At 36.5% G+C, this 17,988-nt stretch overlaps 1 protein-coding gene across 1 annotated transcript; it reads right to left on the minus strand.

The window, feature by feature from the left end:
- Positions 1-2,690: 2,690 nt before the first annotated feature.
- Positions 2,691-14,970, minus strand: LOC110456481. Its single transcript, XM_021507264.1, has 11 exons — positions 14,880-14,970; positions 13,727-13,876; positions 13,353-13,432; positions 9,086-9,157; positions 8,296-8,803; positions 7,998-8,071; positions 7,644-7,715; positions 7,364-7,550; positions 7,124-7,224; positions 3,399-3,507; positions 2,691-2,974 (listed from the first exon to the last, which is right to left on the minus strand). The coding sequence occupies exons 1-11, from the start codon at positions 14,896-14,898 to the stop codon at positions 2,733-2,735; spliced, it is 1,614 nt and encodes a 537-aa protein (XP_021362939.1). The 5' UTR covers positions 14,899-14,970; the 3' UTR covers positions 2,691-2,732.
- Between the last annotated feature and the right edge of the window lie 3,018 nt (positions 14,971-17,988).

A 17,988-nucleotide genomic window follows, 5' to 3' on the forward strand; every position in this document is an offset into this window, starting at 1 on the left:
CATTTTCATTGGCTTAAAAATGATGTTATCAGCCAATAACATAAAAAATGACGTCGCCGTTTGTAACGTCGCTTTTGATTGGCCAATACAGCGGCGTAGTAATTTCTAAGACAAAAGAGTCCATCAATGAAATAGGATTTCCGCATGGATTGTGTATAGTAGATTAAATTATAAGGTTTGACCTGAATATATTTCTCGTTATGGAGTGTACTCTAAATAAACAGCGAAGCGGTTTATGATGAGAGTACACTCCGGTTTTTTGTGTTATAGCTCCATAACATGAAAAATATATTCAAGTTAATCCTTAAATAATGACACAAAGTGCTCACCATTATGTAAATTTGTTTTTGTACTTAGGTGCAACTTAACATAATTGCAAATATTTTTGTCATTATGCAGTAATCTTAAACTATTTGTTCTTTTGCACCTACGTGTAAAATACGTTTTTTTAACACAGAAGTGTAAAACGACTTGACATAATGGCAACATTTTTTTTCATTACGTTTAAATCTTTCACTATTTGTTCTTTTGCACTTAGCGTAAAAATCGTTTTTAACACTAAAGTGAAAATGTCGTTTTTGCTCTTAAAACTTGACATAATGACAAAAACTTGTCATTATGTACATGTAGTTACCTTTTAATAATTTCTAACTAATTTGTTCTTTTGCACTTAAGTACAAAAAAGTGCAAAACCATTTTCCGTTAAGTGTTTACAACGTTTCAAAATAGGTACTGGAGCCATCCATTTTGTTGAAAGGGGTTTGAGGATTTTTTTGAGCTGAAGTGCAAAGGTACATAATGTAGAAATATTACTACATAATGACAATGAAACGTTTTTGGTATTATATGTTTTTTGCACTTAAGTGAAAAGTTTTTGCTATTATGTGAGATTTTACCATTAAGACAAGTTTATTTTCTTAAGCGTAAATATTTTGCACATTTGCACTTAAGTTGTTCTGGTATTTCTTTCTTATTTACAAAATATTAAAAAAATGATATAACCGAGGCGTTTTAGCACTGATTTCTCGACATGAAACATTTTCTTCTGAAAGCAAAAAACTGTCATTTTCAATAGTACCAAGCTTTGGTAGTGTGCTGTTCTAACGGGAGTTCCAGTCGCTGTTGATGTTTTTGTTCTTTGTTTATAGTAATAAACCTCCGTTTGGTCTGCCATAGCTCCGAACTATGTCCATGACACATATTCTCGAAGCGATCTAAATTCTTTCTCCAATTATACTCAGAATAATGAGGTTTCGCCTTCCAAGGAAGTTTGGTTGGGTTGGGTTACTTTGTGTTTTACGTCCTATCATTTAACTCATTCACCCCTGACATTTCATAATGAACTATTCCAACCTTTGAATTGGAAGAGTTTAAATGTGTCTTCAGGGGTGAATGAGTTAAGGACGAGCTAGGTTCGGAGAAAAACCACCTACCTGCCGTCAGTACCTGTTGACTGCGTAGGTCTCGAACCTACAACCCAGTGGTGGAGAGCCTACAACCCAGTGGTGGAGAACCTAAAACCCAGTGGTGGAGAGCCTACAACCCAGTGGTGGAGAGCCTACAACCCAGTGGTGGAGAACCTATAACCCAGTGGTGGAGAACCTACAACCCAGTGGTGGAGAACCTACAACCCGGTGGTGGAGAACCTACAACCCGGTGGTGGAGAGCCTACAACCCGGTGGTGGAGAGCCTACAACCCAGTGGTGGAGAACCTACAACCCAGTGGTGGAGAGCCTACTACCCAGTGGTGGAGAGCGAGTGGTCATAGAGGGCGAGGCGCCTTAACCGCACGGCTGTGTGATTGTCAACCTTTCCAATGCTGAGAAGGGGCCGTGCTGAGAACGCACTTCTTTCTAACCAAAACAACAACAAAGGCGGTGTTTCGTAGACGGTTAAAATCGGCCAGCGATATAAATATACTGATTAAACAAAACTTTAACAAGTATGATTGCAGCCCCTCCTACACAGGTGTTAAATAATATCTTCACCCCATATTCCTTTCATGCGATCTGTTATGCAATGTCAAGAGTAAAACTGGGATCTGCTTGAATTTCGAAATAACATTTACAGTAACATTTAAAATAATATATAGCATTTGACACTGTATAGCGAAACTACCCCCCCCCCCCCCCCCCCCTTTCATGTGTATTTGGCGTATATTTTTTTATGCTTTGATCAAGTATCAAGACTCAGCAATATAAATGGCGCGTTCAAGCATTCTAACACTTATAAGAATAAAGTTGAGGATTCATTGGATATGTTCACTTTAGGGAACCTCTTTTTTACTATCTACTGACATCCGTTCATTTGTGGAGAACACATTTTATGATTACTAAACATGGACATTGGTTAGATCAAATCGTAAATAGTCAAAGTTTAACAATGTCCACTTATTGACATTTTAGCCCGTATATATAGAACACACATGTAGCATACAAAAACTGTAACTATCATAGTCATAATAAGGAAATATGTATATATACTCGATAGTGAAGCAACCTAACTGTTTATTTCCATGGGCAAATATAGTCACGCTTTTATAGGAAATCCATTTCTGATGATGAGTACACTTTACTTCCATCTTGTCATGTGGAATGTATCAAAGAATATTCTGTTGACTTTGAAAATATAAATCTGGAAACTGATTACGATGTTATCTTAAGGTTTTCCTTCGTGTACGTTTTTAAATCTGACGCGTAAAGGTATTAAATTCTTTGAATATGCTTTATTCATCATTTATTTACATGTTTGATTTCACACAACGGCAGATAGGAAACAGAGCAAGCTTGGGGGTGAAGATAGGAGCTAGCTGTCGCTGAACTGTGGCTTGAGTGGGGGACTACGGTTATAAAACCACAGTACGTAAAACGACTGTAATTGTTGTGTTGTAAGGTGGACGAGGCCACATGTCCGGTAGTGGTCCATTGCCATGCATTATGCACTAGTTTACCAGCCACCCAAACATGGACACCATCTGCAAAGAGTATTTCAGGAATCAATTTTACGTTGGCTAAAAGGACAATCAAGAAGCGTTCATATCTAAATCATAGAACGTGTTATATTCTTTCTGTTTGTTGTACCTACTACTATACGTTGTTTACTCATCTTATTTATCTCTCTCATTGGATCGATCACATTAGTCTCTCATGTTTACAATTAATAAATGAGTTTATAAATCAACACACTTAATCCGTTACAATATTCCTGTTAGCTCATATAGAGTGATAATGTGCCCCTTGATGAGGTAGGACTGTGTTATTAATTCTAAGTCACCAACATTTGGTCTTTTTGTACAGGCTGTGGATTACTTTGTCTTTGTATTCCGAATCTTTCAAATAAGTATGGATCACGTGGCTATGTTAAGAGCATACAAACTATTGGAATGAACGTAGCGTTACCGGAATTTGAAAGTCCAGAGTAGTATTTCCCCAGGTCCAGAGCGACGTTATGGAGGTCCGAGGAGGAGTCAAAGTCAGCAAGCTGGCCACAATTTTTCTCGCATTGAGCCTTAAACCAATGTAATGAATATACAGAGGATATTCAATGGTTTCCTCAGTAATAACAAATATATTTCGTGAGCTTATCTTGTACTTCGTACATTTGTATATGTTATCGTGGAATCTGATACATGATTTACATTTTCTTGTCCCATGTTCATGTATATAACTTAACATTATAGAGAAGATGGTTTTTCAGTTCATGGCTTTTATTTGGTCTCCTGTTGTGCTGTGACGATTGCGACAGTTGTTTAAGGTTCAGGAAAGCACATTAACAGTTATTACGGATATCAAACACGGAAAGAAATCCTTATATTATTCGTTATGTTCATAATTCTTGTTCTTATTACTATTCCGATCATTCTTTTCCGCAGATCGAGTAAACATTTTATTTTATGAACGAATACGGGAACTAAGTTCAAATTCCAGCATGTTATAGAGGACATATAGCTCGTGCTATTCGAACAAGTTTATGTTTATGTTTAGTATTGTTTAACGTTCTATCAACAGCGGAACTGATGCCGACTTTATAGTGCTACCTCACTAAAACATACTGCCGAAGACACCCAGCAGGACACCCCACCCTGTCACATTAAACTGACAACGGGCGAGCCAGTCGACCTATTTCTAAATTGCTGAACGTTAAGCAGGAGTAGAAACTACCATTTTACAGACTCTGGTATATCTCGACCAGGGAACAAAACCCAAAGCCTTCCTCACAGGGGCGAACGCTCAACTAAAGGCCAAAAGTGAGGCATTGTCAAGTGAGACATTAGGAAGAAGTAAATTGTTTAGAAAGAAGAGAAAAGATCAGATCCCAAATTTAGTCGCCCCCTACGATCATGCAATGGGGGCAGCAGGTACAATTCGTACGCCCTACCTGCAGGGATTTATCAAAACAAGGTCAAGGACACAATATCAAAGGTTATGGTCACGCATCGATAAATATTAAAATAAAGATGTTCGGACTTTTTCTTACGACAATAACTCCAAAAGCGTTCGTCGCACAGTTTGGACGGGGGTTACTTTTGTAAATCTTGGTCAGGGATATCTTTCCCATGCCATGGTATTGAAAATGTCAAGTTAAAGCTCCAGATATGGAGTCAAACATAGGTCAAAATAAAAATATCAAAAATAGTTCATTTCACCCCACATGACACCACATTTTGAAGGGCACGATGAAAGTAAGGGATTTGAAAAATGTTTATTTTTCCGATTAAATCTAGAAATATTATTACAATCATAAAATTGTACTAAAACCCTTTTCCTGCAGAATTGATATTTGACACATAAATAAGATGGAGGATAGGCTGCAACAAATGTTCTTATAATTGACATTGACCTTCATGCAAGGTTTAGTTATTAGATTATCAAAAAATGAAATCTACAAAGAGCCTGTCAATTACCACTGCCTCAAGACCATCATTACTTTCTGTACCAAACTGTTCCCACATTGGGGAAGGGCAGGGGAGGGGTGTCTGTAATCAAAAACTTTCAATCATAACAAGATGCTAACCAATCATTATCTTATTGCTGGAGGGACCTCCTCATACAGTCTCAAAGCAATGGTTAAGGCATAAGGGGAATAACTCGAGCAGTGTGGTGAAAATGATGTGCAAGGTTGGTCAAAGAAGAGAAACGAAGATAAATGTATAACGGCGGCCGTAAGTTCAAGAACACATCAAGATCATTTCTTGGAAGGAAATTCCGTGTTTTGATCTTGATCAAATCTAATTTAGGTATATTTGCTATGAGCAACATCAGAAATAAAAAAGTATCAAGTATGCATTACCCTCTGTCCTTTATTTAGAGTTGCATCTTTGTTGTGATCTTTGTTTCCATGTACACACTTTTCATGATGTGGTGATATTGGCTTAATTACTAGGTGAATACGATAAAGGAATCGTTTTGTTTCATTTTGTTTGTTTTAAACCAATGCACAAAGCAAAATCCCCAAATACTGGTTTGAGTAGGTATATAAACCTGCGGTGATGACTCTAGGACCGTTTTCGTGTAAACGGACCACAGTTGCTCGTTTATTAAACAAAATGAGACCTAGTAATCTGATGTTGCTTTCAGTCGAGCCTTGACAAAGCCTTGCAAGGCCTGCATAAACAAAGATTTATACCCGAAATTGTTATTTTTATAAATAGTCAAACCGGTTGTTCCGCATAAACGAACAGGCCCCTGGTCTTACCTTAGCGCTGTCCTGTGTAGTTATATAAACCTGCGATGATGACACCTGGCCTTACCTAAGTGCTGTCCTGAGTAGGTATATAAACCTGCGGTGATGACACCTGGCCTTACCTTAGCGCTGTCCTGAGTAGTTATATAAACCTGCGTGATAACACCTGGTCCTACCTTAGCGCTGTCCTGAGTAGGTATATAAACCTGCGGTGATTACACCTGGCCTTAACTTAGCGCTGTCCTGAGTAGGTATATAAACCTGCGGTGATTACACCTGGTCTTACCTTAGCGCTGTCCCGAGTAGGTATATAAACCTGCAGTGATGACACCTGGCCTTACCTTAGTGCTGTCCTGAGTAAGTATATAATCCTGCGGTGATTACACCTGGTCCTACCTTTGCGCTGTCCTGAGTAGGTATATAAACCTGCGGGGATTACACCTGGTCTTACGTTAGCGCTGTCCCGAGTAGGTATATAAACCTGCGGTGATGACACCTGGTCCTACCTTAGCGCTGTCCTGAGTAGTTATATAAACCTGCGGTGACGACACCTGGTCTTAACTTAGCGCTGTCCTGAGTAGGTATATAAACCTGCGGTGATGACACCTGGTCTTAACTTAGCGCTGTCCTGAGTAGGTATATAAACCTGCACTGATGACACCTGGCCTTACCTTAGCGCTGTCCTGAGTAGTTATATAAACCTGCGGTGACGACACCTGGCCTTACCTTAGCGCTGTCCTTAGTAGGTATATAAACCTGCGGTGATTACACCTGGTCTTACCTTAGCGCTGTCCTGAGTAGGTATATAAACCTGCACTGATGACACCTGGCCTTACCTTAGCGCTGTCCTGAGTAGTTCTATAAACCTGCGGTGATGACACCTGGTCTTACCTTAGTGCTGTCCTGAGTAAGTATATAAACCTGCGGTGATTACACCTGGTCCTACCTTAGCGCTGTCCTGAGTAGTTATATAAACCTGCGGTGACGACACCTGGCCTTACCTTAGCGCTGTCCTGTGTAGGTATATACACCTGCGGTGATGACACCTGGTCTTACCTTAGCGCTGTCCTGAGTAGGTATATAAACCTGCGGTGATTACACCTGGTCCTACCTTTGCGCTGTCCTGAGTAGGTATATAAACCTGCGGTGATTACACCTGGTCCTTCCTTAGCGCTGTCATGAGTAGTTATATAAACCTGCGATGATGCCACCTGGTCTTACCTTAGCGCCGTCCTGTGTAGGTATATAAACCTGCGGTGATGACCCCTGGCCTTACCTTAGCGCTGTCCTGAGTAGTTATATAAACCTGCGGTGATTACACCTGGTCCTTCCTTAGCGCTGTCCTGAGTAGGTATATAAACCTGCGGTGATGACACCTGGCCTTACCTTAGCGCTGTTCTGAGTAGGTATATAAACATACGGTGATGACTCCTCGTCTTACCTTAGCGCTGTCCCAGTTCATCGCTGGTGTCCCGATAGCATAGCATGAACTCTGATGGTGGAGCCAGCCAGGTGGACAAGTCGAATGGTGCGTAGGGCAACCTGAAAAAGAAAGTCGTTGCTTTTTGCATTCTGATGGGATTGTATATTTATTAGTTGATTTTTTTCTTATATTTTTTTTTTTATGATTCATGGAAAACATCTTACAGAAATAAGTAATAAATCATTAGATATTGTTAACCTGCAGTCTGTGTTGTAGTTGTAGTTTGTGCAGTGCTAGTGCTGGCTGTCGGTGGTACAGTGGATGTCGGCAGTAGGGCGTGGTGGTTACAGAACTCTCCTGTACAACATCCTCCGTGAAGGGACAACTCAAATCCCTGACGTTTTCCGAAAATTCCTGGAGCGGCATGGCCAAACGTTGAGCAAAGCTTAAAAACAAATACATCAATAAACAGTAAATGTATAATTGCATCAGGAAGTAATACAATGTTCATTATACAAATAACAGAGTATTATCTTACCCTCTCGTCCATGCATCCAAGTCTAAATCCCTGTTCAAAACTTGCTGATATCGTCTCCACCGAAAAACATTTCTGAAAGTGAAACAGTGAGTTAAATAATACTATTCGAGTATCTAACAAACAAGTGAATGCCTTTAGGGATGTAGCTGATTTAACTTGTAAATGACCTACAATGTTTAAGCATTGATCTATAATACAAAATTTTTTGGAAGATCCATAAAAGAAAAATGTCAGTAATGTTATGTTATCATATTTTTTCATGATTCTACTTTTTGTATCATCATTATGTGTTGACATCTAAATTTACGTCATATTAAAATTATATATCAAGTTGATCTAAACAAATTGTGTTACCTCTCCTCTACCACAGATTGTTTTTTGTGTACACGTTTCTGGATTGGTCACGTGATTGCATTGGTAACATCCCACTACATAGAAAAAGTATATTATGTAGGTGCGGATATGTACAGACATTGATTACGTCATGTGTATTGTACATGCTTGTCAATGATATCTTTGATTTTGAATCTTTCTTTATTACCAGTGTGACTATATATTGCTTCTAAAATTTTAAATGAAATATCTGATTTTTGCTGTTATTGTTTTTATAATTTTTGGATTCTTACACAAAACTATAACATAGAATACTTACTGCATTTGCCACATTTTCTTGGACACACCTCGTTAGCAATACAGTCAATGCTACACATGCTGGGGAAATGAGTTTCAAGGCGGGTACAGATATCACCATCGATATCATCACAAAGGCCGGATGTCACAGAAGGAACTGACGTCATTGTTAGGTTTTGCCTGACTGTCGATAGAATTTCGGGAAGATCACGTGGTATATCAGGGAAAACTGAAACAGGCGACATAGTTGTCGGCATCATTGTGGGCTGTTGTGTTGAAGGAGGACCGGATGTATGGATTGCAGTTGTTGGCATTATTGTGGGCTGTTGTGTTGAAGGAGGACCGGATGTATGGATTGCAGTTGTCGGCATTATTGTGGGCTGTTGTGTTGAAGGAGGACCTGCTGTTGTTGCTATCCGTGGCTTCACGTTGCATAAATCTGTACTGCAACATGATCCTTGAGGTCCGCTGCGCTCTGACGGACTACCATCTCTGCGACCTAATCCTGGACCAAAGTGTGCTGTGCATACCTAACAGAAGTAAGGGAACTCTTACTTAATGTGTTGTCTGAAAAGAGCTTTCAATCAAAATGTAATATGAAAGAGACAAAAAAATCGTTACAAGATATACCTTCATAAATATATAACGTCTACATAAAGACGAGCGTTGGGTTTTTGATATATTGGGGTTTTTTTTCGTTTGAAAACGGAGATTCTATTTTGTTGCAATATGAAACTTCAACAAAGTAATTATAAACCATAGGCAATGCACTTATATATTTTTTTATTATTATTAAATCGATATATACATACTGAATTTAAGGCACATCCGAGTTTGTACACGTCCTTGAAATCATCATTAAAACCCTGTGTCACGATGCAGAACTTTGAAAAGAACAAAAGAATATAATGATAAGAATAAGATTGTTTTGTATGCTACTACAATTGTATGAGATTGCGTACTATTACAGTTATTTGAATACCAATACAAATATATAGTTGTGTACATGTTCATATAAAAACAAAATATCATTGTATACTTATACAAACATATGTTCCTACAGATAATTGTGTACGTGTACCTATAAACACGTATAATATTACATAGTATACTCATAAAACATAAAAGTGTGTACATATTCTTAAACAAACATATAGTATCATTGTTTATTACATTTTTGCCAGTGAAATATCGGATTCCATCAACTTGATAAAACTGATATCTTTCACACTGTAACAAATATCAAAAGTGATATCGGAATTGCGTTGAGTATCCCATTCAAAATAGCGTGCAGTCTTGTTGTCAAGCGTGCCGGCGCTAATTATAACGCTTCTGATTCCCGCTCTTATTTAATGCATTACATTTTTCATGTTTTATGCTTTAAAAATGTAATAAATAGAAAATGTAATGGTGTCTCTTCAGTAATAACAAATATATTTCATCCGTGTGGCTAATATTTTGATATTTTTCACTCGTGCAGCGCACTCGTGAAAAATATCAATATAATAGCCACACTCGTAAAATATGTTTGTTATTGCTGAAGACATCATTAAATATCCTCTATATACTTATACCAACATAAAACCTTGTATATATTCATATATAGATTATAATGGTATACTCATGCGAACATGTCATTGTATACGAACACATACATATATAAGGATACCAATGTAATCCTATACAAACATATAATTTTATAGCTGTACGCATATTTAATTGTTTACTTATGTAAACTTATACATGTATACCTTTACAAACATATAATTTTATAGCTGTACGCATATTTAATTGTTTACCTGTTTAAACTTGTACATGTATACCTTTACAAACATATAATTTTATAGCTGTACGCATATTTAATTGTTTACCTGTGTAAACTTATACATGTATACCTTTACAAACATATAATTCTAATCCTATACAAATATTTAGTTGTGTACACCTATAAACGTATAATTCCTTACCTATACAAAAAATATAATTGTATACCATAAAAGCGTATACTTGTGTACCTATACAGACATAATACCAGTACTAGTACAAAAAAAATGGTAGGCGTGTTTACAGTAACATTGTTTTACTCTATAAAGGATGGTCACTTGTTAAACAATCTCTCGTTCTGTTATATATTTACAAATTTCCAGCAGTCCTTACCAATAGAAAGTGATTATATAAAATTAGCATACCACACTGTAAATTATGTAAAACTAAATCAGCAGTCAGCTACCTGAATCGATTTACAAAAGTACTCATAATGTACAATATACATATTGTAAATGCCCCCTTTTCTATAGTTCCGCACTAATGTCTGTGGATCCAAAACGGGACACTTGAGGGGAAACAGACCAAGAAATTGACATGTAATGAATAGAAGTATTTGTATGTATGCATCTTTCATTTAATGATACTATTATGTCGAATAACCAGAATATCTACTTTATTGGCTGCTAATTATGGTTACACGGTCAGTTTAAAGTTGAAAATAATAACGAAAACAAAACTTTCTTAATTTTCCTGCTGTGCAACGTTTTATTTGGATATCATTTTCAGAAGTATTATTTTTCCAAAGTTATGCTAGTTTGTAAACAAATTTCATCCTCTGACTGTAAAGGTTTTGAACTATGTAGACTATTCTGTTTTTATTGGCAGTTAATTTCCCAATAATAGCCAAAATACCAGACTGTCCCTTTCTCGATACAGTTACAGCTCTTCAAGGACATACGTGACCTGATAGTATTTTGCGTTTTATATTTAAAAGCACGTGTAGGAAATATCAAATCATAATAAGAAAAAAAGTGGATGGTATATATTAATGAAAAATAAACATTACTTTGAATTGAAACTATGGTATAAAAATCCTTGATATTTAACTAAAAGCTGTCCCGTTTTTGGTAAACTGACGGTAGAACAATATGGATTATTGATTATCATATCTTCCCGACTATTAATAATTGTTGTCAAATTGAATCACCACCTTTGCTATACATGCATGGAATCATATTAAAACAAGTTCTATATTGAAATGGTCCTCTACCTACTTATATAGGCATAGGGATATTCCAAATGTTTTAATGATAATACCTCACAGTGATCTAAATCTTTCTCTCCACAAACGTTTATTAAGATCAGATCATATAGTTCTTTTCTTACGAAAATTGTTAAAAAAGAACATTTCAATGTGTATTCTGTGCTTTTCAAATTGAGGGGTTAACGCAATGTAGATGAGAAAACTATTTGTCTTCTAAAGACTGTCCTTTCATATAAAATTAGGTTATAAAAAGAAATGAGCTAAATCAACAATATACAAGGACGACCATCATACCTTGGAAAAGCAAATTTATCTTTAGAGATGGAAAATTTAATATTTTCTTTAATATGATCAATAAAAATGATCCTCTATAAAAAATGGGTCATAATTTTTAATATATCGCCCATAACACTGTTTCTAATTTGTTTGTAACGTAGTGACCGAAATTTTGGTCTTTCTTAAAAAAAAATCAGAGCAAAGTTATGATTTTTATATGCATATTATCAAATCAAACATTCTGAGGAACTTAGTATTAACTTAGTACTTCTGTGTACCACAGACAAAATTAGCCTACGTGCTGCATTTTATTCAGGAACGTTAAAACCGATGGGTGCTTAAGAATTGCACTATACATTACTCAAGTAGTCAGCAACTGAGTGTTAACGTTAGTGCAGGCAAATTCTCCATGCACCCAATTTCGCCACCCTGTGACGAAAATGCCATAGACGTCACAAAACATAAGATGTGACGTAATTAACGTCACGGTAAGCTTCAAAACAGTTAAAGCCCTCACACGTTTTGACATGAAGAGGTATAAGAAGGGAAAAGTTAAATCATTAATTAAAACAGTTATGAAATATCTTGTAACGTAACGAATCTTAAAACTTTGGTCTGTGCGACGGACATCTCGTCAACTAGACTAGATGAGGCCTGTTGGTTGTGATTTAGTGCAAATGCATTGCATACATATTGAAAATACCCATATATCAACGCTAATTGCAGTTTTGTGGTCGACTGAGCCGTCAATGCAAGTGAATTATTTTTCTACAAGTGAACTTTTGGTACATAGAATGTACTGACGACCTGGAGTGCTTGTTTATGGAAATGACGCTCGGAAGATATCAAATTCATTTACCATTTCCATTCAATGTGTATTTAGAACACAATCAACTACTATCTTGCGTTATGTTTGCGTGTAACATTCAGCCATCTAACAACACTTTAGTTGATATATCATCTAGAAATTTTCTAGATTTATGTTGGAAAAGAGTTTGTTGACGGCCTGAAAGTTCTGCTGTACAATAATGATGCATGTTGATTGTAAGCAGCCAAAGACTGACAACTATAACTAGCATTGTTACCAAAGACTTATTGATACATGAAAAAGTAAGCCTTGTACATTTACTAAACCTGGGTCAGTCTCTGTTGAATAAGTTTTCAAGCCCAAATAATCGTTTTAATTTGTCAGATGTTTTCCGTTAACGTGAAGACGATCGGAGATGTACATGTGATAAATCATCTAAAAGTAAGGAGGAAAGACGACCATTGAAAGCCCTGGACCCTCTCATCTGGACCCAATTAAAAGATAATAATTGGACACCGATTTGGAAGTTTATATTTGATCAAGACTGAGTCTTTATTGTGATGCATGTGAATTGACCTCATCTCAGCCGATCAGCCATCTTATTTAAACAGCATTAATCAGTTTCTTCAAGTTACCGAAAATTAACAACTGAAACTAAGAATAGCCATTTATTTCAATGTTAATCATTGTTACACACACAAACACACACACACACACCTCATTCAGGCGTGGAGGCAAAAACGTTTATCTACAGGCATTTCAGTCAAATCTTCTTCTGTACTGGTGCTTGTCGGCATTTTGATACATGTGTAAATGGACAAATTATTAACCGAAACCCTTACTATTGTAATGGATTTTTCTGCACTAACGTTAGGTTTACAGGATGGATCTACCAGTTGTATGCAATACTGTACCCCCATTATTAGAAAGCAGGCTTTTACTTGTAACACAGCGCGGTACTCACGTGATCCGCGGAAGGACATTGCGTGGTTGTTTTACAGAGATCTGGGCTGTCTACCTCGTGACAGGAGTAGCACTTCAATGCTGTTGGCAAAGATAAATTTCGATGTCAGGAATGACATTGGCCTTCACAACACAGATCAGGTGTGTTTATGCGAGTGATCATTGGTTATATATTAACTGTTGCAGTATAACGTAATATAAGAACGGACAGCGTAATTTTCTTTGTAAAATTGCAAGGGGATTTTTACTGATATATTCAGTTGTAATATTATAGTGACATTTTTAAACCATGTACAGTGTATCTGTTTTGAATATAATAGCGATATTTTTGCTAAAAGAATATAAGCAAGTTAACGTTATAACGTTAATACATACGACATTTTCCACAGAAACGGGGACAGAGAGCCACGGAGTAGCATGTACTGGAACAAATGTCGGGATTAATGGCGTACATATCCTGGCAGATAGCGGAATCCACATCCTCACAAGTCTGGGCGTGGCATAATGCCACCAGCACGGACGTTACTACAATATAAGTAACGTTAATTTATTGTTAATGATACCAGTACTGTAAACCACATTTGTAAACGTTAAAACATCGTATATAGCACAGCGCAATCACACATCGGGACAACACCCGGCAATATCAACTGAACATTACATATGCTATTTTGCATTACCCTTTAGAAGAGTAAAATCTCTCAGTTTATACAAACATACGTCTTTACATGTTGGGTTGGGTTTCATACTTGTTCACTTAAAGAGCAGGAACTGTATTCTTTGGAATCGGGCTAAGTACTTTCGACGTATTTTCGATGTATTTTATATTAATTGTGAAGTGCGCTAAAGCTGCTATATTCAAAAGGATATGGCGCTATATAAATTGCTATTATTATTATCATTCATCAGTGTGTTCATAAAATATATTCCACGTTTAATATGACCATATCCGTATGGCGTTATATTTGACATTTACAAGTTTATGTTATGGTGCGTCATAGTAATTGATGACGTCCCGTCATTATTGCAAGCCATTTAGTTTAGCAATCAATGCACCTTGTCTATATGTTAAGGTATGGACAAAATATTCTCTAACGCTGGACAGGTGTTTCGACACTTCGGACTGAGTGTTTAGACAAGAGGACTTTCCAAGTTAACTTGACTTCAACACTGCATTGGTCAGGCATTGCATTACATACAGGACACAATCAATAGGATAAGAGAAAAAGAATCACCCACATTTGTTTTGGGGGCAAAGTGGGATCGCAGTAACCGGGAAAGATTTATTAAGTTGAAAAACTCCCAGCATGCATTGTTTCTGTCAACTTAAAAAAAAATCCTTTCGATTTAAGATCTCCCTCTCTTACCCACAAGTAGCTGAAAGATTCCATTATTCCCATACGGCAGAAAGATCGTCACATACCTGTCTATGGTTAGAGGACATTTTAGTCACTCATCCAAATGTAAACTCAAGAGCTTGACCGGCAATAAGGATATGCTGAGATTAAAATACAATTGTAAAATTTACCTGCAAGAAGTAAAATCATTTCCCTGTATATGTCTTAAGTGAGGTCATCCAACATATGTGGTCCTTAATATATTACCAGATGGACAACTGTTATCGGTGTTGGGGCAAAGGATTCGTGTCAGTAGGTTATCAGTAGAACTTAACTACCATGATAGCCATTTCGTCAACTTATGGTACAGTAACGTGCCACAAACTGACTTACAATATTCCTGCGAGAGTTTTGTTCGCAATATTTTAATATGATTATCTAAGCATTGAGTATTGTGATCAGAAATAAAAAAGAAATGAACAGTGTAAACTATTTCCTTTAAGATAAATTATAGTTAAACCAGATTTACCGATATCGTACTGAAAGCAAACAAGCATGTATTACCAAGTTGTTTCGCAATTACCATGCAGTGAAGTGCACACTTCCAAACTTTTCCAAATTGTCTAACCTTGACCTCCTTTATATAATTAACATTAAAGTGTTTTTTTTTATTTTTGTGCGAGTATAACCTCATTCTGTAGTTAGAATGATGATCTATGTGTAAACGTACATTACAATTACAATGACGTAATTACAAAACTAGAGGTTCGCCGGAAAAACTCAACTAAACTATTTTGTAAAATTTTTGGTAGACGTGATGCCAGTGTACATACCTAACATGTGTTACATATCTACATATGTTAAATAATTGACTGGTTATTCGCGTTATTACGTCATCCATCGAATATATTTAATTGACCTCATAACATAGTTATAGTATGACTGATACTCATTCTACTCAAACGTTGTATTTATTTACATAATCTAATTAATATTATAATATATATAAATGCATTCGTTGTTGTCTTGGATTGTTAGAATGTCATAATTGATGATATTGTCCTAAAAAAAGCAGCAAAATGCCGAAACAAGAACAAAACTGTAATTCAAGCTTGAAAACGTTAAATCTAGGACAGAATGTGAGCAAAGGGAATATTTACAAGGAGTTCCTTATTAATCACAATGAGATAAAAGCCATGTGGGCTGAATACATAAGCATCTTCTACATCATTGGCGACTCTCGGCATATACATCCAGGTCATATACAACACATTCACGTTCTGAAAGTGAAAACTGGAGCATTGACTCATACTAAAATAAATCGACTATTATACCGCACAAGAAAATTGAATGTTCCCTCAATTTATCGTAATGGCGACCATAAAACCATCAACCTGCATCCATCGACTGTGTTATTTCTCTCCGTCATAAGTGGACATTGCTATCGGAAACCCTGCTCTCCGGTACAGCAGCAACAACAACAACAAAAGGGATACTGAAGTGTCAACAAAAACATAATTCGAACTCGAAATTAGACCAGGTGTTCCGGAAGTGTAAGCTTATTCTGATTCATCCCTGTTGGTCAGGTAATAAGTAAAGATCGAGGTAAGATGATGTAAATCTGTAACGACCTTGATTCCATGTTAAAGAGTTGACATGACATCGGGCTGTTGACCACTAATAATCGAAACTTTTTTTTAATAAGGTGAGTTTTTGTTGTGGTAGAAGCTACGGATATTTCTAGGCAAAGCGATTGGTTGCAGTAGTTCATGAGTTCGTAGCCCACATAGTCAGAACACGAGACATGCAATCGTTTTCATTCGGCAATTATCTACGTGGATGTATCATTGCTTGGCTTTGACCTAGATTTACAAGGCGGGTGTCGTCAATGAAGTGGGAACACCTTCCTTTTCGAAACATCTGGTATTCTTGCTCTTGTAATATTGTGAAAGTTCCCCATATTAATCCCTCCTTTGTAAAAGCTTTCTCCTTATTCAATCGATCTCGAGTTCGAATTACGGTCATGATGACACTGTCCCTTTCTTGATAGTAACATGTCTGTTACCATGTTTAAGGTGTTCACATATCGTAGTTGATTCGGTATTCAAATAGTTTCTATAGATATCAGGAGTTTCAATATTGAAATCAAGTAACGGTGGGAAAACCTGTATGCACAACTAGATTTCGGGAGATGCAGATTAATGAAAATTATGGGCGAGTTTCTTGTTCGCCATTATGATCTCAAAATGGAAAAGAATATTCCCTTGTGCGGTATGTTTTGTTATAATGTTCATTAGCGTCCTTTTTATTCCGTTGTCACTCCGCCATAGCTCACTTTGACGACGTATTAATGGCTTGACCAATACTAAGTTTTGGCTTGACCAGTACTAAGTTGTGCTTGACCAATACTAAGTTTAAGAACAACTATCACTCATATTATTACTATATAAGAAGGTCATCTAAACATACAGCTCCGATGAATGACGTATATACGCAAATATCCTGTTGATTCTTTAACATGTACTCTATGTACACTAACATTACGCCAACCAGAGAAAAATACAAGACCGTTAAGTTTATCCTGCGAGTTATTCCCAGTTTGTATTGATTTGACTGTAACCGTTATGATTGTTTATGCAAAGATTGCTTCTATTCTTATTTTATAAATTTTCAGAGTATACTCGCACAAAATATATGAAGCTATTATGTAAATTATATATATGAGGCCAAAGTAGGACAATTCGGATAGGTATGGAAGTGTGCAGTTTACAGCATGGTTACAAGCGGAGCAGTCAATACTTTTATGCAATTATTTGGAACCGGTTTTTTTGTACAACGTCGGTAAATCAAGTTTTACTATCACTAAGAGTTAAAGAAACTTAGACCGAACATTTTTTTTATATTTCTTATCACAATACTTACATAGGACTTGGACCAAAATTAAATTTACAATGTTTCATTCATAAAAAAATTCCTTATATTCAATCAAACCTGGTCAAGAGCCTGGTCATCCAAGAAAAAAAAAACCTGGAGATAATCGTCTGCATATGTCATCCACGTCAAATGTATACTTTCGGGTCAGGGAAGAGGGAAACACAGGATTCTCAGCACAACATCCTGCAGAAAAAATCCCGAAAAGAAACATAAACAAAAACAAAAACATGCACACTATAGATAATTGAAAAAAAGTGAGACTTTTTGTATATTTTCACCACAAATGTAGACAAGAACCAAGTTCTAGGGAAGTATTGCAAATTTTTAAATACAATACTTTCATTTCTACCGAATTTCTAAGTGGCC

This window comes from Mizuhopecten yessoensis, unplaced genomic scaffold (genome assembly GCF_002113885.1).
Source record: "Mizuhopecten yessoensis strain PY_sf001 unplaced genomic scaffold, ASM211388v2 scaffold8745, whole genome shotgun sequence".
In the NCBI taxonomy this organism is placed as follows: Eukaryota; Metazoa; Mollusca; class Bivalvia; order Pectinida; family Pectinidae; genus Mizuhopecten; species Mizuhopecten yessoensis.